We start from the raw sequence: 24,679 nt of genomic DNA on the forward strand, positions 1-24,679 counted from the left end.
CTTCTTATTTGCATAGAGACCTCCGCCCCTCATTTGCATGATCCTTCCTGCTCCAACCCGGCAGCCAAACCCCTACATCCGCTCTGCAGGCTGCCCACGCTGCTATAAAAGGGGGCCAGGTCCCTTGCGACTTTCAAACGCAGAGGGATCTGCAGAGCTGCGAAAGTAACTGGCCACAGCTGGCGAGAAATAATTTCGCCTTCCCACCCACCCGACTCCATCCCAGCCAACTCAGAGCGCCTGAGGGCTGCCAGTGGCTGTGCTGCCTGAGGGGCAGGCTAAGGGGCTCAGACTTGACTTGCTCATTGAGTCCAGTCCTTGCACTCAGAGGACGGGGTAAAGAGAAGTGGGGTCCTAGCTCGGAAGCCAGGGACGCACTCTCCCCGCTGGAGCAGACCCACCCAGCACATCCGGGTTGCAGCATGACTCTGTGGAACGGTGTGCTGCCTTTCTACCCTCAGCCCCGGCATGTTGCTGGCTTCAACGTCCCGCTACTCATCGTCATTCTGGTGTTCTTGGCCTTGGCTGCCAGCTTCCTACTCATCTTGCCTGGGATTCGTGGCCACTCGGTAAGGGGTGCTAGAAGTTCGGGTCTGGGGTTGAGGGCGTCATGGGCAGCTTGTCTCTGGAGGACCCAGGACATATAAGACTGTAGCGTGATCCTTTATGAATAGTCAAACGAAGCTCTGAACCAGAGGAGCATAGGTGGAGCACATCCAGAAGTCTGGTCCAGTAAGCACCCGCTTCCCAAGGATAGAGAGAGATCCTGTACAAGACATCCTAGGTACTGACCCCAGCTAGATTATTCAGGAGGCTGCTGCAGAGAGTGGGTGTCCAGTCCAGTAATCCTGGGGCCAATTCTAGTCTTCACATGCTTCAGGGGTCTCCTGCCTCTCCTCAGAGTGCACCCCTGAGGAGTGCACCCCATCCCAACTTCCCGATGATGACCTTGGGGCCAAGAGGACAGAAACCAGCAACTCACACTGCTGCGTTTCACCTGTGCACCAGGTTAAGCTATATGTGTATGGGTGCCCCCATCCCAAGATCTCAGAGATTTCTGCACAGGATTCAAAGTTGTAGCAAACAGGGTACTTTTCATTAGACTTCCCCTCTCCTAGAACCTAAGTTGTTGGTTTTTCAAGCCTAAGAGGAACTAACATTGCCAAGTCTTGTGTTGTTTTTCTGGGAAATTGGCAAACCTAGGAATATCTGAGAGGCTGTGTTCCCACCTTCTCGACTTGGTGACCAAACCCTGAGGACCTCTCTCCTGGGGGGAGGTGATCCCTGCCTGCCTAGCACTTCTGGACTCACTGAGCCTCACCATAGTAGTGACCTGAACAAGAGACAGGACCAGGACTAGGAGCCAGAGAGTTGGTGGGGGGAGGAGGTGTCGGTGGTGAGAGAACACCAGGCAGAGACAGCACAGTGGCAGGATGGACTGGGAAATGAGGCTGGGGAGGCAGAAGTACAAGAATCAGAAATGCCAGTGTCTCAGAGAGACTTGCATGACTTGCCTTCAGCCTTTAAAGGTCAGGAAAGTAACTGGGAAAAGGGAGCGGGGGCAAGAGGGGGAAGTTGCTGGGGCACTAAAGGTCCTGGTAGTGTGGGGGCAAGGGAGGTCTTGGGGACTCTGGTTGGGCGATACCCAGGCCTGACCTGGTGCCTGTTCTTGCAGCGCTGGTTCTGGTTGGTGAGAGTGCTTCTCAGCCTGTTCATAGGTGCAGAAATTGTGGGTGAGTACGCGATGCAGCAGATGGGAAAAGGACCTGGCATGAGGAAGGAGGTGGCTAGAGGACACCTGGGAAAGTGGAGAACTGGGGTTGGATTCCTGCTCCCTCTTCCCATTCTCCTCCCAGTGGGCTCTTTCTAGTGCCCACTCTTCCACCCTTACCATGTATACCACATTGGACTCCCAGACTGCCCCTCCACCTCTCTGCACAGTGTTCCACCTTCCATCACCACTCTCCCAGTTCCATCTCTCCAATCTTCTTCCTAATCCTTCCCCTCCCCCTCTGTGTGCCTCTCTCCACAGCCGTGCACTTCAGCGCAGAATGGTCAGTGGGAAGAGTTAGCACCAATACATCCTACAAAGCCTTCAGTGTGGCACGCGTCCGAGCCCACGTCGGTCTGCACGTGGGCCTAGAGGGTATTAATATTACACTCACAGGTGAGGGGGCTCCGGCGAAGTGAACTTCTGGGGTTTGCAGACAGCACAGTTGAGGGGAGTGTGGCAGGGGCAGCTGGTGGACCTCCCAGATCCCACAAGTTCAAATAGCTTTTGGTCCTCGTAGATTTGTGTTTTTCCCAACCGCTGCCAAACCCATTTCTCTCAGATCCTCACTTTTCCATTCTAATCCTGTCAGTTGCCCGTCCCGGCTGTACGCAGCCCGGTGACTCCGCCACCCTCCGCAGGAAACCCAGTGCAGCAGCTGAACGAGACCATCGACTACAACGAGCAGTTCATCTGGCGTGTGGGCGAAAATTATGCTGAGGCGTACGCGGAGGCCCTGGAGAAGGGGCTGCCCGATCCCGTCCTCTACTTGGCGGAGAAGTTCACGCCGAGCAGCCCCTGCGGGGTTTACCGCCAGTACCGTCTCGCGGGACACTACGCCTCGGCGACGCTGTGGTGAGCGCAGAGAGAAGGCACTTTGCTTGCGTGCATGTGCGTACGTGCGTGTGTGCGTGCGTGTGCGACGGGGGTGGGGGCGCGAGAACCGGAGCATGTGAGCTGCAGTTACAACCGGATGTGTTTGAGGTGGAATAACCGCCTCGCGGGGAGATGGTCGCGAGGTCCGCACAGACGGCGGGAATCCGGAGAGACCCAGCAAGCGCTGGGAGCCGGCTGCTCCCCTCGGGGGTTCCCTGCGCCTCCGCCTTCCCAGCCCCGGGCTTTCGTTCTGGGGTAGGGAAGTAGAGGAAGCGAGGCTGTGGGAACCGGGGCGGGCTGCGAGGATCCGGCTCAGCGCCGCTGGCCCCCTCCCCGCAGGGTGGCGTTCTGCTTCTGGCTCCTTTCCAACGCGCTGCTCTCCATGCCGGTCCCACTCTACGGAGGTCTGGCTCTCCTGACCACCGGCGCCTTCGCACTCTTCTCCGTCTTCTCCTTCGCCTCCATCTCCAGCGTGCCGCTCTGCCAGCTCCGCCTCGGCTCCTCCGAGCTCACCACTCACTACGGTGCCGCCTTTTGGATCACGCTGGCGACCGGTGAGGTCCAAGGGGACGGGACCCGGGTGGCTAGGGGTGGGGACGGGATTTATACTGGTGTGCGCTTTCCAGCTTACGTGATAAATTCACGTATATTATCTAATTTGCCCTTCTCGATAGTTCTTAGAGGTAGGCACTGTTTCCCCGTTTTACAGATGAGGGGAAGAGTTTTCAGAAAGTTTCGGTATCTTGACCCAGTGAGCAGGCGAACCCGTGTACCATGTATTCCGTATTAGAGGTCTTTCTGTGGTGTGTGTGCCGGGGAGGACATACAAACGCCTCCAATAGATGCTGATGGGGAGGCCGGGGTCTGGGGCCCTGACCGCCCCTCTTTACCCCTTGACCGCGCCACCTCAGGCATCCTGTGCCTCCTCCTCGGAGTGGCGGTGGTGAGTCTCCAGTACGCTCGGCCCAGCGCTCTTCGCACCTTCTTGGATGGAAGCGTCAAGGACTGCGATAGTCAGGAGAAAAGAAGCTCGCCTCTCATCCTCAACAACCCACTGCATAAGCAGTTCGGGGCCTTGGACTTAACCATGAGTACTAACCTGTGAAAGGGACTCAGTGTCGGATTCCTACTCTGCCTCCATCCCCTATCCCCTGCAGGCCGGCAGCAGTGCGCGCCAGGCCTGGGCCTGGAAAGCTCCGGGAGGAGCACTGCACTAGGGGCGCGGAGCGAGAGGCCAATGGCCTCAGATGTGTCGCTTGCACCTGGGAAAGAGTCTCCCAGGGTGAGCTGTAAATAAATTCTTTCACCTTTTGTTTTTTGAAAGCTTTCCCCCATTATTTTCCATAGCTTTTCAAGGCTGTAGGGGGATAGGCACTTTGGAGAGACCTCCCTGGGCTGGAGACAGCCTAGTACACTTTTTCTCTGTTTTGTCATGGACACCGGTTTCTCCTTTTCTAAAGAGTCCAGAGTAACCCGCCAAAGGCTCTGGGAGAGGGTGCCCTCTAGTGAGCGCAGAGAGGAATCAATCTTTCTGAGCTGCTCCAGGTAGATGGTAGGTAGGGGACACCCACTCCCTATGGCCCAGTGGGATCCCCTCTGCTGGCTCACCTGAGTGGGCTAAGAAGAAATGGAGTTTTGGAGCTTATTCACTAACTTCAGTTTATTCACTAAAGGGGTAGTGTCTGATGACCAAGGTCGATGTCAGCAAGGCATAAAAATGTAAATCCTTGGATTTTTTTTCAGGTCGTTGGCAAGTCCTACAATCTTATTTGGCAAATTTGAGAACTGTAGCTCCAAGAGGATGTGGCAGAGTCAGTTAATATTAGACCTGGGACAAGAAGTTTGGTTTCTTCTCCCTTGCAGTGCTTTCAATGTACTGAGAGATCACACAAGCTGGGGAAGTAAAGGAAGAACAAAAGGGACCCAGGAAAAAGGAGCACAAGAGATGCAGGGGGATGAGAGGGACCGTAGGAGCATCACATTGTAACCCCCCACACACATATGTCATTATGTGGGCAAAGCTGGGTTTCAGTAAATGGCACCTCAAAGAGGCAAAGCATCAAAGGAGGGCAGGGTTGCCGTGCAGAAACAGGGGCAGCCTCTGCTGTGTCTTATCATGGCAAGAGGGCTTATGGGCAGCTCCAGTGTCTGTTCAATACCTTAGGGATTTTTGTTATGTTTTGTTTTTAACATTAATAGGTAGAGCCTCTTCTTCTATTCTACCCACAGATTGGGCTGGGAGCCTGATACAGCCCATCCTGCCGGCAGTTCTAGTGGATTGGGGTGGGGGCGTTTCAGTGAAGTCTGGAGCCAGATGAAGTCCAGGTGGCCACCAGGGAGAAGAACCTTATAGGGCACAGTTGGGCTCTCTGGGGTGCTCCTCACAGTGTGCCTTAGAGGAAGCCTCTGACAGAGGAATGTCCTGGGGCTCTGGACTCTCAGCTGTGGACCGATAGCGAGGGCTCAGGAATCCCACTTCCTCAGGATTCCCCTCCAGCACAGCATGCTCTCCGACACTCTGGCTGAATAAAACCTTCAGCCTGTGGGGCTGTATCCTGTGGGCCACCACCATGGCCAGGCCCAGCAGCACACAAAGCAGTCCTGGAAATGAGGCAACAAGCATCCTGCCTTAGTGATAGTAACACCCTCCCAAGTACATCTTCTCCTGAGAGCTTCAGAGCAACTCTAAGGGAGGCCTGGTGTCCCTCCTTCAGGGCACCTTGCGCTCAGAGAAGTGACTGACTTAGGGTCATGTGGTTAATGTGGCTCTGTTCTGAGTTTTTGGACTCTAAATCCAGTGTTCTTTCAGTTACATCACAGGAGAGAGAGAGGGAGAGAGAGAACTCTGAAAACAGAGAAACCTTGGGGGAAGGGCAGGACACCAAGGAAGAGGCATAAGAAAGGGCATGAAGGGACAGACACAGTGGGACAGGAGAGGAGCATAAAAATGCACGGCAATTTAAGGCTAGGTGAGGCAGGTGAGAAGAATTCTAGGAATGGGGGACACAGAGGAGTGTTTGAGGGAAGAGGAAGGGGACATGAGATGGAGGATCTGGGAAAGAGCTGGGTTGAGAGGGAGGGGATGAGGGATATGACTCAGGGGAGTAGGCCTGTATGAGGAGGGAGGGGCTGTGGGATGGAGAAGGGGAAACCCAGAGATGAGGGATATAAGAGGGAGGGGGCTTTAAAGCAGGGAAAGGTATCCTGGCCCCCAGAGGCAGACCCTCAAGCCCCTCCACATGATGGGCCCTGGCCCTGACCCTGACCCTCCGATACCTGTCTTCAGGGCTGGGCCTCACCTGTGGTCAGTGTGATCCAGAAGGCAGGCCCACGGTGAGTGTGCAGCATAGCGGAGCCCAGGCGCAGGGGACAGGGTGGGGTGAGTGACGTGGCCATGGAGAAGAAGAACAGTCCCAACAGCTGGAAGATGCCTGTGGCCAGCAGCATGTGGCTGCCATAGACCAGCACGGGCATGGACAGCATCACGTTGGCCAGCAGCCAGCAGAGGAATGCCACCCTGCCACCAGAGGAAGAGCCAGGACCTGGTAAAGGCTATCACAGGCACCTCTACCTTGTTTGGGGTGAACCTTTACTTGAGGGGCCCAGGTGGGGGATCAGGGACCCAAGGACACCCCAAAGAGGTGAGTTAGGGATTCCTGCCTGTGGGCTCCCCAACCACCCTGGTGACTGGTGCCAGACTATATCACACCAGGGATCTCCATTTGAGAGGAGGAGGGATGGCTAGAAACCCCATTCCTTGGTCTAGGCCAGCAGAGCCTCTGTCCCACCCTCACCACAGTGTGGCCGAGGTGTAGTGTCCTGCCAGGCGGTACTGGCCATGCAGGCCACATGGGCTGTTTGGACTGAACTTCTCGGCCAGGTAGAGCACGGGGTCTGGCAGCCCCTTCTCCAGTGCCTCTGCATACTCCTCAGCGTAGTTCTCCCCCAGGTGCCAGGTGAACTCCTCGTTGTAATTGATGATCTCGTTCAGCTGCTGCACTGGGGTCCCTGGGGAATGGGGCAGCTGTGCTCAGCAGGGACCCAAGGGCCAGGGTGGATATCTGCCTGGGTAGAGGCTTACCATGCTGGGAAGAGGTACAGGTGCTGGTCTCAAAGAGACTTCCCCTTCCTACCATTACCCCATCCTGTAACTCTTTAGACCACACCAAACGTAGATCCCAAAGACACAGAGCAGAGCTTCTTCTCCCTCACCTGTGAGCGTGATGTTGATTCCTCCCAGCCCAATCTGCAGCCCCACATCAGCGCTGATCCATTCCGAACTGAAGGCCTTGTATGACATGTTGGTGCTGACCTGGCCCACAGACCACTCAGAACTGAAATTTGCAGCTAGGGTTGGGGAATTGAACATACAGGAACTTAGGGAGGTCTGGGCTTGGCTGGGTTAGAGTCAGAGCTACAAGGGGACTATGTCTGTTTTGCTCGTAATCGTACATCCATTAACTAGCCCACGGCCTGGCTCATAGCCAGTTTACCAACAATATAGATGGGATGGATAAATAAATAAATGGGTCAGAATCCAAGATTTTTCCTGGTCATACTCCTCTTACCCCTTCCCTCCCTTCCTCCCCCCATTTAGGGAGAGGTACTCAAGCAGCTGGGGGGAGAAAGCATTAGCATAATAAACCATGCTGGGCAAGCACAGATAGCTCCAACACAGAGACTTTCTCTTTCTCCTATTGCCTAATCCCCACAGCAAAACAAGCAGCCCTCCACCATTCTCTCCCTCTAGCCTCCAGAGACCCTTTCCCCCTACACATTCATTTTTGATCTGCTTTCCTCTGAATAAAAGTGTTAGGAAGGTTGGAGAGATGCATCCAGCATGGTTTTCTGGGTCTGCACCTCCCAGGGCAAAGGTATCAGTGAGGGAATAAGGCCTCGATGAGGAAGGTGTATGGGTAGGGTCTGGACGCCCACCCTGAGGCAGCAGCTGCCATGGGGAAATGAGAGAGGAGAGACCGGCTGCTGGGGGAAGCAAACTGGATGGAGGCAGCTGCATCTCACACTCACCAAGGATCACAGCTCCGATGAATAAGCTGGTCACCACCCGCAGCATCCAGAACAGCCTCTGCGTCACAGGGTGGGTGGGTTTAGGATTGGGCTTCCAAGTCTACCCTTTCTCTTTCCAGACTCAGGGGGGGTACCCTGAAACTGAGATCTCTAAAACTGAGATCAAAGTGCCTGGCCCATAAGAGATATGCAATAATTATCTGCTGGATCCATGAGTGGGGAGCTCTCTGCTGAGTCTGGAGGAGGGGATCAGGGCATGGGTGACACTTTCTCAGGACTAGAATCTCTTAACTGAGTCTGGTCATAATCAGAAGGTCTGGCCCCCTCACCTAGAGCCTAAGGTCTCTCTGGGGCTGGGGACTCCAGGGCTGGGGTTTCCAGGGCTGGTTCTGTTTCTCACCATCTTGCCCCGAATGCCTGGCAGGATGATGATGAAGATGATTAGTGAAGTCAGAAAGATGGCGATGATTACAGCCAAGGTGGTGTCCATTGGGAAGGTCGGCTTGGGGCCAGCATAGAAGGGGAATGTGTGTCCAAAAGTGGCCATTTTGGTGGGGTTGTGCAGAGGAGGCGGATGCTGTACAACCGTAGGTGTTTATCGAGTGCCCTCGTGTGTCAGGCACTGTCCTTGGTGCTGGAGATATAGCAGACAATAAACCAGACCCCTCTTCTCTGGAGCTCTCCAGACTCCACTGTTACTACCATTCCACTGCCCCTCAGCCAACCATCTCCCCGTGTTTTAGCTGTGAGAGACTGAGGGTCTTGACAATCAGTCTCTGTCACCCCATGTTCCCTTCCCAGCCCTCAGGTCCCCTAAATCAGTGCCATCATTACCCTCAAGGCTTCTTGACTTCCTTTGGGACTGTCTTAAGAAATATAACTCTCTTTTATCTCCTCAGGCCTCTGGCACAATCAGACAGATCACAGAACATAAAAAGAGCTATATTTACTATCAAGGGAAGGCCTAAGGGTGAAAGATGGTACAGATTACAAAAAGATTGGCTTTTCTCCTCAGTCCCTAAAGGAACAAAGGCCATACAGCTCTGCTAAGTACGTCATCATCTGGCTGACTCCCAGGCCTAGCATTGCCCACACTGGTCAGACCAGCTTTCTCGAGCCCCCTGGCTCCTGCTCTGGCAAATCCAGAGCAATCAAGCTGAACTGAGCTCACTTCAATAAGCACTGAAGGAGCCCCTGCCCTCCACCAGGCACTGTGCCGGGGCCAGATGTCCTTCCACCCACACATCATCAACAGCGGCCTGCCTCCTTCTTTTAAGTTCCCAGGCCTCATTTCAGCTCAAACCCTGCCTTAGCTGTTTTCTGTCTATCCCCTGATCTCAGAGCTAGTTTGGCTCCAGTTTGTCCCTTTGCAGACAGGATGTTGGGAAAAATGGCACCTGAATTTATTGTGTTTTATTAAATCCAGACAGAATGGATTGGAAAGCATGCTATTATTTTATGTACTACAAAGAAAGAAAGAAAAAAACCCACCGCCAATTAAACCACAACAGCCATTGCTGGTAAGACACACCTCAATTTCATAGATATCAAAATGTGAAAAAAATGCATCTTATAATCAATGAACTCAGCTCTTCATTTTCCTGTGTATGATCTGTACTGGGGCCTTGGTACCCAAGAGGCTCCATAATCTAGTCTGACCAGGTAGTGTCTCATTAAGTGATACAGTGAAAGAATAAGCTTGGGAGTTAAGCAGCTCTGGATTTGAATTCTGCCTTTGCCTCTGCCTCTTGCAAGTTACAAGATCTCAGTAGAGACTTAGTTTAACTTTAAAAATAGGGATGATGATAACGTCTACCTATGTCATAGGGTCATTGTGAGTATGAAGTGAGATTGTGCCTGTAAAGTGTTAAGAATACGTGGAACACAGTAATGTTAATAAATGGAAGCTACCAGATTGGGAAGGAGGGGGCATTTCATTACTCCATTTATCTCTTTTGCCAATCCTTCTTGGAGGGAACCCCAGGTTGGAAGAAGTTCTGGGTCTAGTTCCAGTTCTTCACTGATTGTATAACTGGACAGGCAAATGACAACCTCCCTGTTTCCTGGCTTCCTCCTCTGCAGTTGAGTATGATGATCTCCAGGTCCCATTCCAGTTCTACATTCTGTGAATATGATTGCTACACTGGAGCTCCCAGGCTCCCCCTCTCCTTCTAGGCTGGCCACCTCCTGGTGCTATTTTTGGGGGTAGCATGGTATCAGGCTGAGACAAAGGGACAGACAGTTTAAACTTTCAGTTCTGTCTTTTGGGTAAGTCAGATAACATCTGAGTCTCATTTTTAACATGAAGTTTTGCTTTTTTCTTTACTTTTCAACTCTCCCATCCCAGAGAAATGGGTTATCTCTTTTCCTCTTGGGCTCTGATCTCACTCCTGACTTCACCATCACCTTTCTCATCGGTTATCCCCCTTTCTTTTGGTGACTTTCCAGCTTCTCTTTCTCTGCTGACTCCTTCTCTCAAGGCTGTGCTTAAATTTCTCCTGTCTTAAGAACACACACCAAAAAGGGACCATTTCCCTTAACCTTTTGGGTCCCCTACAGCTACTACCTTATCCCACTCTAACCCTTTCACAGCTAGGCTGTTTGGAAGAATAGTCTATGTATTTCCACTGCCTTATCTCCTCAACTGAATGAATCTGGCTCCTCCTCATCCTCAACTTCTCCATTAGGTTACCAAGTGCTAAATCTAAAGGGAAACTTTTGCTTTTCATCATTCTTGATCTCTCTGTGGTATTTCCTCTTTCTTTAGACTTCCTCCCTGGACTTCCACGACATCATGTTTTCCTGGGTCTCCTGCCTTTGGCCATCCCTTCTATGGGCCCTTGGCTAGTTCTTCCACCCCTCTTAAATGTATATGCTCCCCTGGATTCTGTCTTGGTTCTCTTTTTCTAGCACTCTTTGTGATTCCCTATGCAGGCTCATCCATTCCCATGGCCGATGGTTAAATCTATGTCTCCACACAGACCTACCTGGGCTCCAAACACAAAAGGGCCAGTTATTCTGTGACATTTTCACTTGGCTGTTCCACGGATGCCTCAAATTAGACACGTCGCAAACTGAATTCACTGTCTCCACTCTGCTTTTTATTCTGCTTTCTTTGTCTCTTCGGTGGCATCACCACCTAATCAATCAAACAACCCAGAGACCTGGACCATCTAACCTCCTAAATATTTCTCGAAACCATCCATGCATTTCCTTCCTTACCTCATCCTATCTTGCTTGGTGCCAGAACAATTTTTTTAACAAGCAAATACAATCATTTCACTTCCTTGCTCTGGGTTAAATCTGACCTTCTCACTATCACTTGCAAAGTCCTTTGTGATCTAGTCTCACCTACACTTCCATCTCCATCTTTTGCCCAGTCTAATCTCTAGCGCTACTAAACTACTGGCCTCTCCCAGAATCTGACATGCCCTTTCAAGCCTTCATGCCTTTGTATATGCTATTTCCTCTGCCTGGAATGGTCTTACTCCCTTGGCAAAATCCTCTTTACCCTTCAAGTCTCAGCTCGTGTTTCCTCCTCTGACGTCACTGTGCCAGTGTGGATGTTTCTACCTCTAATGTTCTGATTGCATTTTGAACATACCTCCATAATCACAGTAGTCACACTGTACTCTAATTGTTGGAACACTGAGAACCTATTAGCTTTAACTTCCTTAAGGGTGAGAACTTTGTCTTCCCATCTTTGTATCCCCTACATGCAGCATATACTTACTAATCAGTCTGTGGATGAAATAGATGAATATATGAGTGAGTCCCTCTCCCTGCAGGCGGCATCTACTGTTTTGCACACAAGAGGGAGCTATGTTCCCTCATTGCCCTATACGATGCTTATTCAGTATTAACTGAGTATCACCAACAAAGGGCTAAGGACTGGGCAGGAAGGGATTTTTAGTGTTGTCAACTTTTAGTGCTTTCACAGAATTTTCAGAAAGCCTCTTCCAATAGTTGGAGACTCCAAAACATAAATGGTCATGTTTAACTGAATCTGAAACATACATTTCAACTCTAGCTGAAAATGAGTTAGAATTTGTGGATTAAATTATTTTGTAAAATATGTGATAGTGATGCTTATTTTAAAGCAGATGTTTATTGGTCTAAGAATTTTCTTTATTTGTGACACTTAGACTGAAGCTATTATAATGTTGATGGAAAGCTATGTTTTTAAGGAAAGGCTATAAAATGTAGAATATCTTGGTTATTAAAATAGGAAGATAAAGCAAGTTTGAATACATAGTATTCAAGTAAGAGTACATGTTATATGCTGGAATCTCAAAAACAAATAAAAATAAAAGCAAATAATAATGGTGTAATGTATTTTGGTCAGAGTCATATATTAGCATTATTCCTGCATTTATTTGAAAGGAAGGTTATAAAATATTTTATAAGAATGGCTCATCCCTATTAACATGGTACTTCAAAGAAACACTAACAAAAGGCTTTCTGTACCTTAGGTCCAGAAGAACACTGTTAACTTATTTCCAATTCTCCAAAATATTTATTAAAGATGACTAAAGCAAAAAGACACTTGGTGAATAAAATTTGCCTTGTTTAATTCCTTCTTGTTCAGTTTAATGAATTAGGTCTTCTGTAATATACATTGCCCAGTTTAATTTTTATGACCCTGATCCTAATTTGGTTTTAATTATTAAGCTAACAGGCCTCCTGCATGAAGAGGTGGGACTGAAATGAAAAGTCCCCACACCTAGCAATCTTGCTTTTCCTATAAAGTTTGTGATTTCCCTTGGGAACACCCCTCCCTGGCTTGCCAAGGAAGGTTTGACAGTAAAATTCTTTCTAATCTGAGAGAAATCTCATGTTAATCTTCCCTAGCTGATAACCATGATTGTTATGTGTACACAATGTACATTGATATAAATAAGCACAAGATACAGTCAGACATACACCTATGGGTTCATAGAAATACAGACACAAGAAGGACGGAGTTCCCAGTAACACAGACATCTAGACAAAAAGGCCCTCCATCAGAGGCCCCTGTGAGAAAATTGGGGCACTTTCTCACTGAGTGGGCCAAATCCCCACACTTTGGGGTCCTCCTTTCTTACTTGACCTGCAGAGACCTTTCTTACTTTCCCTTTCTGAACTCCCTTAAAATTGTAAAGCATTTCTCTCGATCAGTTGTGTTTCAGACACAGTAACCCATTCCTTACCTACCACGGGATGAAGTGAGGTTTCCCTGTGTGTGTATATGAAGGATGAGCAAGAAATAAAGTTACTGTCTTTAAGGAAATATAGCCTAGTATAAGCTCCAGACTTGCACATTCATAGTTCTTATGTGCTTTCTTAACGCTCCATTGCCTCTCTGGCAGCGTCACAAGAATTTCTTCTTGAAGTCTTCCTCTGACTGCCTCCCCCTTCTGGAATCCATAAAGACTACTAACTCTTTACAAAGGGAGAGTGGGTGACTTGCCTGGAGTTGCCAAAACTCTGATTGGTGATTCACAGGTACTAGAATGTGATGGTTTACTTCTCTGGTTGGGGTGGACCCCATTCAGTTTATATGGTTCTGGATGGCTGAGGGGACCTTGTCCAGACTCCTGTCCAGTCTCTTTTCTTCAAGAAGGTGTGTGGGCATGTATACATGTGTTTTTGCATTAAAGAAGGAGTTAAGTGGAGAAACAGAACAAGATCTGAAAAGTGGGTCGGCACAGGAATCCCTAGTAAGGGCTGAGGTGGGTAGGGAGCCCAGGGGTGTCAAATCATGCCAGCCAAACTATTTAGGTTTCAGTTAAGCCGAGATAAGGATTCGATGTCTGTAAACCTTGAGGCCTTATTAAGTTGTGATTTTGTCTGTTTGTTGTTGCCTCTTCTTAGTTTCTCACCAGACTTTCTCTTTGAACTCCCACTTGATCTGAACTTGGTGTGGGTGGACGTAGGAAGTGCGCCCCTAAGGGCAGGGGCGGGGACGGCACTTCAAGGACCATTCCAAAACCTCTGGACCACACCTACCCCAGCAACCGCATCCCTGCCCCTCAAACCCAGATCACTGTTTCCTACCTTCGCCTCTTCTATCAAATGTGTGCCTGGCAGTCCACGCCACCCGCTTCTCCTGGTGGAACCTCACACGCAGCACTCCCAGGGGTAGGATAGAGAAGGAACCAGATATGGACGTTCAGTAGTCAAAAGCGCACGCCCTTTCTCACGGCGGGGCTCCCTTCCAACCCCCACTCTTCTAGGCTATGACCGGACAAACCGGGTCCTGGATGCTTTCCCGCCCTCCCACCCCCAAGTCGCTCTCAACCTTCCCAGACCGCACCCGAGGCTCTGCGGCGCTGCGCCCGCCCCCAACTCCCAGACCCTAGCCTGGGACAGAGAAGGGACGGGTACAAGAGAACTGGCCCCTCCGCAGCCATCCCTCTGACCCCTCCTTCTCCTTGCCCAGAACCCCAGGCAGTTTCAGCACAAACCTAGCAGTCAATCCGGGGTCCGGCGGGGCGCGGGCGGGTCTCGAGGGCGTTAAGACCCCCGAGATCTCACGAGGAACTCAGAGCAGGGGTTACCACAGACTCTTACGGGTCTTAGGACGCATGCCTTTCTCCGACGCTTGGCCTGGTCTGCGGGCGTTGACCATCCTCTTGGTCTTAGAGCCCAGTTCCGCCAGCGTGGAGGGGATGTGGGGAGCACCTCCCCCGCCCCCTCGCCCCGTCTCCCCCGCTTCCGCCCTCACCCCAGTCCCAGCCGACCCGTAGAAGCAGACTTGCCCTTTTCGCTGTCCACGCGGCCTCATTAGTCGAGCCTCGCCACCGACGGCACATCTACCCCACCTGCGCCCTGGGAGCCCGTGCCGTCTCACCTTGCGAGCCCGGGTCCCCTCGGAGCACCTCAGCGGTTCCCCGGCGCGCAGGCTTCTATCCCGCCCCACCCCGCCTCGCCCCGCCTTACAGCTGGGGCGCGCCGTCCCCTCTTCACCCCCCAGCCCCGCCCGCCCCGGCGCAGAGCCTGAGAGGGACCCGGACCCGAGCGGGCGTCGCGGGCCCAGCGGAGAGCCAGGCGGGAGCCAATCGCAGTCGGCGCTGGAGGGACTCCGCGGCCTCAGGTCAGACCCAGGAGGGCTCTTCTGCCGGCGGGCCCGGCGCGCTCCGGGGGAGGTGACGGCGGTGGCGTGTGGCCCAGCTCCGCCACGTTTTTGAGGGAAGGGGAATTCTAGCTCTGGCCCCCCTGCGCCTCTGTTCGTAGCCTGAGGCTAAAATGAGCTGTGTAAGGTCCTATCCTCCACCCTGCCAAGGTTTTGGAAGACTGGATTCTTCGGGAACTGGGAATGTTGGGTGACCTACTTTGCTTGGGCCTAGGGGCTCTCTCTGGAGCTCTTCCTGCCGCATCATGCCAGGGAGAGAACTTCAGGACTTTACAGTCCAGGCTTTCCCCTTCAGCCCTCCCTTGGGACCACTCTAGGACTTTAGGCTGGAAAAGCAGCCCTGTGGGGCAAGAACCAGGCAGCCTGTGTTCTCTACCTGGTCCTACTGCTACGTAGGGTTTCAATGCCCTGTCATGAGATTGTGCTTTCTTTCAAGGTTTTGGGGAAGTTACCCAACTAGTGTTGCTGTGTAAACGGTTGTGGCTGCCCACCCAAAAGGAGTGGCTGTTAAGCATGTCCACATTCCCCTTTAGGTTGTCCCCACAGCCTGGCCTGAAAGCTCACCACATGCTTTTATTAGTTTCGTGGTACTGGGACTGGGGCCAAGAATCCTGAAGACACGGTGGTTGGGGAGAAGGGGCAAGACATCCTAGACCAGGGAAGGGCCACTATGGCCACTTCAGCATGTCCAGCCTTAGGGCTTCAACCATCCAAAGCCCTGCACTGCACACGCTATCAAAAGCTTGCCTCTGGACAGTCTCTGAGGTGGAGCGGCTGGAATGCTGAGCTTTTGAATTGTGACTGGACCTAGGTTTTATTCATTTGTTTAATGGGAGATGGCAAGTGGGAAGGAGATCATCCTCTGGGTTTCCTCTCTGTGACAACAACCTGTCCAGGAGCCCTGAGGGTCTGGCTAGAGATGAGGCTTTCCCTGAGCTCCCACCTTCCTCTACCAGATAGTTCCCCAGCTCCGCCCACCTTCAATCTCCACATTGCCTTTAGGAGGTCTTGGCTGGCCATAGGCATTCCTTGTGCCACTCAGGAGTCCCAGTCTGATTCCCCTGCTGCCTCTGTTTCCCTCTGTGAGGTCATTTGTTGGGCTGGGAGAGAGAGCAGGAAGCCAACACCAAGCACATGAACATCTGGGGCTGCATCCCTTCTGAGTCTGCTCAGGGGAGCCAAGCTTCAGCCCACCCTCTCTATATCACATTTACATAACACCTGTCACTTTTCTTGCTTTGAATTCAACCCCATTCTCACATTTGATTCTGGCAACTAGGCTAGGAGGTAGACAGGCAAGTTCACTCCCATAGTTCAGGCAGATTTACTCCCATAGCTGGAAGAGGAACGCAAGGTCCAGTCCAGATAAGTGACCTGCCTAAGATCATACTAGTTGGCTGGGAGCAGTGCATCATCCTGGCCTTAGAACCCAGTGTTCTAGCCCCCAAGCAAGGCTCTGTCCAAGGAACACACACTGAGGGAAACTGGGCCAAAGCAAGGTTTTCAGTTAATCTTAGAAGGTAAAGTCCAGGAAGGCAGGGATTTCTGCCTGCTTTGTTTATCAATGCCCAGTATGTAGTGGGTGCTTATCAAGTGTTTGTTAAATGAATAAAAGATCCTTGAGAGAGATTGAGTCTCCTGCTATTTGCTACACTATGAGGCCTGGGCCTAGCCCCACGCCTTGATTCATAGGGGCCTCCAGAGGCCCTGGACTGATTCTCCCAAACTGCTGAAGCTCATTCTCTCTGTCCTTTGTCTTTTTCTAGGGTCTTCATTTTAGGGTGTTCTAACACCTGAGCCCTATTAACATTTTCATCATGGGCTCCTGCTTGGCTCTGGCATGGATGCTCCTGGTTGGGCCATGGATTCCCCTGGGTGAGTACAGATTGGAGGAGAAGCATGGCTGGGAGCAGAGGAGCCCAGCATCCTCTGGGGTCCCCCTGAACAGAAGCTGTGTCATATTCACCTCTGCCTCCCTGGTCCCTAGCTGACACAGCACCCTGCACATGGTACGTGCTCATTTCAAGCATGTCGACTAGATGATTGGATAATGGAATGAAAAATTTCCCCAAATATACAGGATTAGGCAGCCTCCAAGTGCTGGCTCAGCTCTTCCTATTTTATTCCTTATGGTCTGGGGCCCGTTCTCTCTTCTCTCTCTTCTCTTTCTTCATAAAGTAAGGACCCCTGACCCTGTAGAGAAAAAGACTGATTAGACACACAAGACAACAGAGGATCTTGGGATCAGACTGGACCCAAAGCTGAACGGAAGTCACCAATGTTTTAAAACGATTTGGTAAAAACAAAAACCAATAAGATACACAGGAGTTTCATCTTGTTACTTCAGCTTTGGATGGTTTCTTACTAGAATCTGAGGCCATTCTCTGTACTCTAGGTCTCTGAGCAGGAAAAGTGGGCTTACAGTGCCACAAATTAGGTTAAAAAGAACCAGGCCCTGATTCATCACGTGGGGGATGCAAGAGGAGGAAGCAGAGAAAATCTGCGGAATGATCAGTCCCAGCTGGAGGTGACAGGATGGCTGGACGGCCCCTGCAGCTTCTCCCTTGCCAAAGCTGCTCACATTCCCATTCCTCCCAGCCCTCTCCTTGACTTGGCCTTGGATTTTTTTTTCTCCCCAGCTCCTGCCTCTTATTCCCAAGAGGCATTCTCCCCCATACCCTCCCCAAGAGGTGGCCTCCTTGTTCTGCCAGCAGTTCATCTTATCCTAGAGATCACATGGATGTGGCTCCCTAGTTCCTTCCCCAAGTCCTGGGTCCTTAGTTGAGTACTTTGCTGAAACATCAGGGCCTGAGTTGTCTTCTCTCTCAGACCTAGTGAGTATGTGTGCGCTCATGGGCATGCTCCGAGGGTGTGGGAGCTATGGGGCAGGAAGGTAGCTCTGAGATCCTGTCCTCTGTCTGAATGGAGAAACAGTCAAGGAATGCGTCTCTCTCTGGCTGATGAGAGTCCTTTTCTTTGCTCTGTTCTCTGGGGTGAGCAGAGATGGAGTCTTCACTCTGTAGCCTCCTATTTTGGGGAAAGGAATCTGGCTGGTCACCTTCTCCACTGACCAGAAAGAAGCCTGTGCCACCTCTGATTCTGGACCCTTCCTTCTGTCCCCACTGCCTGGGTTCTTTCCTCAACAGCTGAGTGCTTCCTCCCAGACCTAGTTTTTGGCAAATATAACAGGGTTGAGAAGAGGAATTACATGGGGAAGATGTCACCCCAGAAGATGAGGGGGCAAGGTGATCCACATGACCATTCAGTCCCTGAGCCCACCCAAAAAACTGGGAAAAAGACCGGAATAGCAACAAGCCCAAAGCCACAGCCCCATGGCCCACACCCTTGCTCTGGACTCTGCTCAACGGGACAGGGCCAAGCCCTGCTTCATACTGCCGCTGCCCAGGGATGAATCACAGAATGACATATCCTTCCCTGGGTGGAAGAGTGACAAGCCCTTTCACTGTATGACGTTTTACAGCTGGAATAGTTTTGGTCCTGCTGTGTCCCCCAGGGAGCTAAGGTGTGAGGACAGCAGAAGGCTTATGCACCCCTTTCCCCATCACCAGTGTTCTCCTCCAGGCTCCTTTTCCTCTCTGAGGCCACTTATCAGCACACCCTGCACCTGACCACACTACTTCAGTCCTCCCCACCAAATTTTCCCCACTAAACAGCTTAAAGATTGGGCTTGACTTTGAACATCACTTTGCCCTTGGGGATCTCCCTCAGCACCCTACCTCCCACACTGTGCTGGATGTCCACTTCCTGCTGCTCCAAGTGCCAGGCCCACAGGACCCATATCCTGGAAGCCTGCCTGTCCTGCCATGCACTGACTTGCTCAGCTGCCCCTTCCCTCTGTTCTCACACAGGAGCTCAGAACCCCATTTCATGGGAGGTGCAGCGGTTTGATGGATGGTACAACAACCTCATGGAGCACAGATGGGGCAGCAAAGGTAGGTGAGAGCCAAGTAGAGACAGAGCCTCAGGGTGAGGGTGGTACCCACTGCTAAGAGGCAAGGGCTGGCATGTACCAGCAAAGGCCCATCCATTCCTAAGGTTTTAGGATCTGTGGTATGGAAGGGATCCTGGGAGAGAGGCCCAGGAGCCCCCCTGAGGATTCATCCTTGTCCCCACCCCTCCTACCCTAGGCTCTCGGCTGCAGCGCCTGGTCCCAGCCAGCTATGCAGATGGTGTGTACCAGCCCTTGGGAGGGCCCCACCTGCCCAACCCACGAGACCTTAGCAACACGGCCATGAGGGGCCCTGCAGGACGGGCCTCCCTGAGAAACCGCACAGTGCTGGGGGTTTTCTTTGGTGAGGGCCTCAACCCCTGGGAAAGGGATGCCAGTGGGGTCATCTGGACACTTCTATGTCTGAGGGAGGTGTCAGGGAGTAAGAGAGATAAGTGATGGAGTGTCTGAGAGAGGAGGGTGAGAGATGGAAGGCAGTGGGGTGGGAGCAGGGGAAAAAGACGTCTGGTTGGGAGAGGCATAAATCTGTCCCATGTTGAGCTGTTGATGAGAGTGGGGACAGAGGCAGGAACATGGAAATAATCTGGTAGGGACTCTTGGTTGGACCCTGTTCTCACCCTGCCCCTGTGGCTCCTATGACAGGTTCAGGGCAGGGTTCTGATTTTGGCGAGAGTATTGGGGGGGGGGGGCAAAATGGGGGTGTATGTCAGCCCAACCCCAGTGACTGTAGGTGGTTGGCTCCCAGCAGAAATGCCTGGTTTCTGCAGGCCATCCACCTTGCCCACACCTGCTTGCCAGTGTCTAAAGTCCCACTGAGGCTGGCAGGCCCTCTGGGCAGGCTGCTCCCAGCAGCATGTTGGAGCCAGTGCTGCCAGCCCTATGGCCTAGGCACACTCACTGGGCACCTCCCAGTTACCAAGGAGAAGGCCAGATTGACAATGAAAACAGTTTGTACCAAGGATTGGAAAGGGGTGGGGAGGTCAAGGCTTAGACTTGCCCATAATGGCAGCTGAGTCTTTTGCAGCTTTAACGGAGCCGGTGCGGGAAGCGCTAAATACCTGGCTCATGGCCCTCAGCTGGCCCTACCATGCCCTCCCCCTTGTGGGCAGGCTACCACGTGCTCTCGGACCTGGTGAGCGTGGAAAAGCCTGGCTGCCCAGCCGAGTTCCTCAACATCCACATCCCGCCCGGAGATCCCGTTTTCGACCCAGACCAGCGCGGGGACGTCGTGCTGCCCTTCCAGAGGAGCCGCTGGGACCCCGAGACCGGACAGAGCCCCAGCAACCCCCGGGACCTGGTGAGCGGGGCGGGCTGCGGGGCGGGGGGCTGGGCCCGAGGCAGCTGGGGACAGGCTCCCACCCCCGCCCCCGCCCGCGGACACCCGGCCGGCCCTCGCCCTCCCTGAGCCGCCTCGGCGTCACGACCCCCGGCTCAGCCTCCCGCTGTCCCCGCAGACCAACGAGGTGACGGGCTGGCTGGACGGCAGCGCCATCTATGGCTCCTCGCACTCCTGGAGCGACGAGCTGCGGAGCTTCTCCGGGGGGCGGCTGGCGTCGGGGCCCGACCCCGCCTTCCCTCGGGACGCGCAGGACCCGCTGCTCATGTGGACGCCGCCCGACCCCGCCACGGGACAGCGCGGGCCCCGGGGGCTGTACGGTGAGGCCGCGGGGGCCGGGGGTGGGGGGCCGCGGGGCCGCGGGCCGGGGGTGGGCGAGGTTGCGCCCCCCCGGGTCACACGTGCGCTCATCTCCTCCTCTGCGTCCCCGCGGCGCGTGCAGCCTTCGGGGCGGAGCGAGGGAACCGCGAGCCCTTCCTGCAGGCGCTGGGCCTGCTGTGGTTCCGCTACCACAACGTGTGGGCGCAGGAGCTGGCCCGCCAGCACCCGCTGTGGGGGGACGAGGAGCTGTTCCAGCACGCGCGCAAGAGGGTCATCGCCACCTACCAGGTCAGTTGCTCGTCCCTCCCCCACCCGCACCCCACCACCACGTCCCTGTCCCCGACTCCGCTCCCCCGGCAGACTCCGCTCCCCCGGCAGAGCCCTCCATCCCTGGACAACCCCCACTCAGAAAGAGCCCTCCCCAGACAGCTACCGTCTAAGAAAGCCCCTGAAAATGAGGAGGAGGAAAAGCGCTACTTATGCAGGAGATTTTTCTAGTGATGATTATTTAGCTGCCTGCTCTCTCCATCCCCTGGTTCCTTGTTGGGGACAGGAACCTTCGCACCTCTCCTGTTTGAGTTGCCTCTCCCCGGACTGCCCCTGCCACCTGTCCTGTCCTCCCACCTAAGCCTTTCTTGGTCTCAGGTCCCTCCAGGCCAGCAGCTCCAGCGCTGGCCTCCCCTTTCCCCTGTCTTGACTTTCAGAACATCGCCATGTATGAGTGGCTGCCCAGCTTCCTGCAGCAAACACCCCCAGCATACACAGGTGAGGGGATGGGGAGGCAGAATGGAGAGCTTGCAGGAGCTTTTCTGGAGGTGTTGTGGGGGCCTGGCTTAAGGGCTAAATTTTAGTAATCCTGTCTTCTCCTCTCCTCCCAGGATACCGCCGTTTCCTGGACCCCAGCATCTCCCCAGAGTTCCTGGCAGCCTCTGAGCAGTTCTTTTCCACCATGGTGCCCCCTGGTGTCTACATGAGGTGAGGGAGGGGCTCAGATTTTGTGTGTTTGGAGGGGTGGAGGTGTGAATTGAGAAAAACCTGCCCTCAGGGAGCCCTCAAATCAGGCTCTTCAGTTTCCCCCAAGAAACAGTGAATATGGAGGAGAAGGACAACAATTGTTTAAAAAGATGCGTCATTGTTGGTTTTAAGCCCTTTTATCTCTGTTTCCCTGCAGCTAGTGTAAATATTAATCCCCCAATTAAAGACAAGCTAATTGAGGCTCAGAGGGTGAATCACAGAGCCCACAGGTCTAAACCTCAGGTGTTGACCCTACACTGGGGGCTTTATATCTATAAGCACAGGACATGGGGCTTCTAAGTCTTTGGAGAGAATTACGATAAAAATGTGTGAGAGTTGAAGAAAAATATTGGCTCCAAAATAGTGAAAAAGAGACTTTTAAAATATATATATTAAATTAAAAGTATATAAAACAAAGCATATCAGCCTTTTTTTTTCAATTACATTATAATTTAAAACAATTCATAGGTTAGATTTTTTTGTTCTGGAACAATTTCTGGACATGGCTGATGAGGGCCAAGAAATCATAGTAATTGAGTTATTCATAGACAACTTTAAAAGAACAATGAATAATTCTTTATATACATACATATACATACATATATGGAGAGAGAGTGAGAGAGGGAGGATGAACTGTTGCAAAATATGGGATACATTTTTAGATGTCTGGTCTGATGTGGGGAGAGGGACCTTCCAAAAATGAGATTGTTTAAGACCTACCCCGATCACACACCACCTCAAGGAAGCAGTAGCCTGGGCCCTTGGCTATAGCCTCGGAGACCAGATCTGATGCCTGTCTTTAGGACTTCGTAGCTTCAGTCACCAACCCCCCTGCTCCTTGCATTTCAGAAATGCCAGCTGCCACTTCCAGGGGGTCATCAATAGGAACTCAAGTGTCTCCAGAGCTCTCCGGGTCTGCAACAGCTACTGGAGCCGAGAGGTCAGGGCTGGGGGCGCATATGTGAAGAGGGGTGTGGGTGGGTTTGTGTGTCTGAAGCTGTGTGGTGAAGGTGGGCAGTAGGGCTAAGGCAGCAAGCTGGGATGGGCTAGGGTGGAGGAGGCAGCCTGGGGCACCCCAGCCGGCTCCCCTACCAACGTCTGAGATGACCAGGTAGTCCTCCACCCCCACCTCAGGGCTGTGTGAGGCACAGTGGGGCCTGTGCAGGTGTGGTTCTACATCCATCACTTCTTCCTAGGTTCTTCTTCTCCCTTGACAACTCTTGGTCCCCTGTAGGCATCAGAGAACCCTAGCCATCCCAACCCTCAAGGAAACTTCCCAGTTAGACATAGCCAGGGCAGCATGTGGATGTGTGCAGGGGGCGAGAGGAGGGAGGATTTCTGAGAGATTACTTGGGATAATCTAATAATCAAACTAGGACAGTGTGAGTGAAGAACATTAACTACTAATTTAAAACTAAATTAGATTCTTTGTGTAGAGTGTTCGTAAGAGGGGAAGGCAGGTGGGAGGAAAAGAGAAAAGGGGAAAGCATAAAATCTGTCATGGAGCTGAGTTGAAAGAGACCTCAGTGTCCTGCTAATCTCTTTTTACTATTTTATTTATTTTATTTTATTAGTCCTTAATGCCCTTTTTATTAAGGGCAGGACACTGAGTTCAGAGCCATCCTGTGACTTGTGCATGGTCACAAGTCACAACTGGTTATTAACAGAGCAAGAAACAAGATCTAGATCTAGTACCTTTGTCAACCACACCCTCAAGTTTCCTGACACAGAAGAGATAAAGTTTTAGGTGCCCTGTGCATGTGGAGACCTGTCTCCTAGCAGTATGGGCTTTGGATTGGGACATCACTTCCCCAATGTGGGGAATCAACCTCTGGAGGAGGAATGCACCCCCCCCACCCAAGTTTGGGAGCAAACAGCAGGACTGGGTGGGCCAGGACACAGACTGTGGGCCTCATTAGCCATGCCTCTCTTTTCTTCCCACCCCTCAAAGCACCCAAACCTACGAAGAGCTGAAGATGTGGATGCTCTGCTGCTGGGCATGGCCTCCCAGATCGCTGAGCAAGAGGACCATGTGGTGGTTGAGGATGTGCGAGGTGAGGCTGAGGCTGAACCTGCAGACTGTGCACCCCGGCCCCCGGGAGGAGTTCAGCTGAAGCTCCAGAGCCAGGCAGGGACAGGTGCCCAGGGCTGAGAGCCTGCACTCTCACTGCTGAGAGAGCTTCTGACTTGCTGACTATAGCTCCCTCTGTATGGCTCAGGTCCCCCTGGGGCTGGGTGGAGTCTGGGGCATGGGCTAGAGGAGCCCCGCACAGACTCTTCAGTATCTCATCCCCAGATTTCTGGCCTGGGCCACTGAAGTTTTCCCGCACAGACCACCTGGCCAGTTGCCTGCAACGGGGCCGGGATCTGGGCCTGCCATCTTACACACAGGCCAGGGCAGCACTGGGCCTGGCTCCAGTTACCAGATGGCAGGATGTCAACCCTGCACTTTCCCGGAGTGACAGCACTGTAAGGAGGGTTCGGGACCCAGGGGGCAGGATGGGAGGGCCGGGGCACACTGGGTCAAGACACAGAAGATGGGTAGCAAGACACAGACACCAGAGACAAGCACCTAGTGAGGGGGCAAGGCTCACTGAGGTTGCTTCTCCCAGTATCACACACCAGGATGGAGGTTACTAGACCAGCAGGATTCAGCTTTAGACGCTGTGACTGTGCAGATGCAGCAGAATGTTTATTGAGCATCTCTTGCATGCCAGGTACTTAATAGGGTTCATCTCATTTGCTCTTCCCAACAACTCCTTGAATGGGTATAGAAGATCCTTGACTCAGGAACAAGTCACTGTGCTCTCATGTACTGATACTCAAGCTGCTTTTGGGGAGTCAGCTGTCATACCCTGAGGTTTTACACCCTGAGCTATCACCTGGGCAAGTGGCATCGCCTGCCAGTCCACAGACCAGTTTTGGATGCCTTGCCATCTCGGCACAGCAGTGTTTCTTTCTACAATTGGCTGCCTGTTTTATTGCTTTTGCCCTTACTGTTTTATAAAATTGTTGGAAAGTGGAGAATTGAAGGACCGATAAAGAAGTGATATGCACATGGGGATTTTAACCTTTATAAAATCAATAGGTAGCTAGCACCACCAGCTGCAAACCTTTAACTTCAGCTGGGCCTCACTGGGATCAAACTGGCCATGAGCTTATTATTTACACTGTGGAGAAAACTGAAGATCAAGTAGAAAATACTGCTCGTATATTATTGAACACTGTCTCTAAAAGGCAATGTATATC

General features: G+C 52.4%; 3 protein-coding genes across 9 annotated transcripts in view; 2 read left to right on the forward strand and 1 right to left on the reverse strand.

Annotated features, from left to right (window-relative positions):
- Positions 1-92: 92 nt before the first annotated feature.
- Positions 93-3,958, forward strand: DUOXA2 (dual oxidase maturation factor 2). Its single transcript, XM_010965258.3, has 6 exons — positions 93-569; positions 1,676-1,733; positions 2,033-2,167; positions 2,413-2,626; positions 2,987-3,201; positions 3,559-3,958. The coding sequence occupies exons 1-6, from the start codon at positions 423-425 to the stop codon at positions 3,750-3,752; spliced, it is 963 nt and encodes a 320-aa protein (XP_010963560.1). The 5' UTR covers positions 93-422; the 3' UTR covers positions 3,753-3,958.
- A 331-nt stretch (positions 3,959-4,289) lies between these two features.
- DUOXA1 (dual oxidase maturation factor 1) lies at positions 4,290-14,582 on the reverse strand. Of its 7 annotated transcripts, XM_010965257.3 has the most exons (9): positions 14,416-14,548; positions 14,122-14,268; positions 13,712-13,786; positions 8,076-8,309; positions 7,676-7,733; positions 6,860-6,994; positions 6,442-6,655; positions 5,947-6,164; positions 4,290-5,248 (listed from the first exon to the last, which is right to left on the reverse strand). In XM_010965257.3, the coding sequence occupies exons 4-9, from the start codon at positions 8,220-8,222 to the stop codon at positions 4,995-4,997; spliced, it is 1,026 nt and encodes a 341-aa protein (XP_010963559.1). In that variant the 5' UTR covers positions 8,223-8,309; positions 13,712-13,786; positions 14,122-14,268; positions 14,416-14,548; the 3' UTR covers positions 4,290-4,994. The 7 variants fall into 7 exon arrangements, with proteins under 7 accessions (XP_010963559.1, XP_074222147.1, XP_074222150.1 ...); XM_074366046.1 differs by having other exon boundaries at positions 13,712-14,268; positions 14,508-14,582; XM_074366049.1 differs by lacking the exon at positions 8,076-8,309 and having other exon boundaries at positions 7,676-7,816.
- A 48-nt stretch (positions 14,583-14,630) lies between these two features.
- DUOX1 (dual oxidase 1) overlaps positions 14,631-24,679 on the forward strand; it is a 36,269-nt gene continuing 26,220 nt past the window's right edge. Inside the window, exons 1-12 of the mRNA XM_074366041.1 lie at positions 14,631-14,750; positions 16,556-16,664; positions 18,659-18,742; positions 18,938-19,102; positions 19,869-20,056; positions 20,214-20,415; positions 20,538-20,704; positions 21,121-21,181; positions 21,295-21,391; positions 22,280-22,370; positions 23,382-23,484; positions 23,727-23,899. Of these exons, the coding sequence (XP_074222142.1) occupies positions 16,607-16,664; positions 18,659-18,742; positions 18,938-19,102; positions 19,869-20,056; positions 20,214-20,415; positions 20,538-20,704; positions 21,121-21,181; positions 21,295-21,391; positions 22,280-22,370; positions 23,382-23,484; positions 23,727-23,899 (1,389 nt within the window). The 5' untranslated portion in view covers positions 14,631-14,750; positions 16,556-16,606. The remainder of the gene's footprint in view (positions 14,751-16,555; positions 16,665-18,658; positions 18,743-18,937; positions 19,103-19,868; positions 20,057-20,213; positions 20,416-20,537; positions 20,705-21,120; positions 21,182-21,294; positions 21,392-22,279; positions 22,371-23,381; positions 23,485-23,726; positions 23,900-24,679) is intronic.

This window comes from Camelus bactrianus, chromosome 6, assembly GCF_048773025.1.
Source record: "Camelus bactrianus isolate YW-2024 breed Bactrian camel chromosome 6, ASM4877302v1, whole genome shotgun sequence".
Lineage (NCBI taxonomy): Eukaryota > Metazoa > Chordata > Mammalia > Artiodactyla > Camelidae > Camelus > Camelus bactrianus.

Excerpts from the sequence above, each read along its gene's own strand:
- DUOXA2 (XM_010965258.3), top strand. The coding sequence starts at position 423 with ATGACTCTGTGGAACGGTGTGCTGCCTTTCTACCCTCAGCCCCGGCAT. Across the intron at positions 1,734-2,032 it reads CATAGGTGCAGAAATTGTGG|CCGTGCACTTCAGCGCAGAA; the intron begins GTGAGTACGCGA and ends CTCTCTCCACAG. Across the intron at positions 3,202-3,558 it reads TTGGATCACGCTGGCGACCG|GCATCCTGTGCCTCCTCCTC; the intron begins GTGAGGTCCAAG and ends GCGCCACCTCAG.
- DUOXA1 (XM_074366046.1), bottom strand. The coding sequence starts at position 8,222 with ATGGCCACTTTTGGACACACATTCCCCTTCTATGCTGGCCCCAAGCCG. Across the intron at positions 7,734-8,075 it reads CAGGCATTCGGGGCAAGATG|AGGCTGTTCTGGATGCTGCG; the intron begins GTGAGAAACAGA and ends CCTGTGACGCAG. Across the intron at positions 5,249-5,946 it reads CTGGATCACACTGACCACAG|GACTGCTTTGTGTGCTGCTG; the intron begins GTGAGGCCCAGC and ends CCTCATTTCCAG.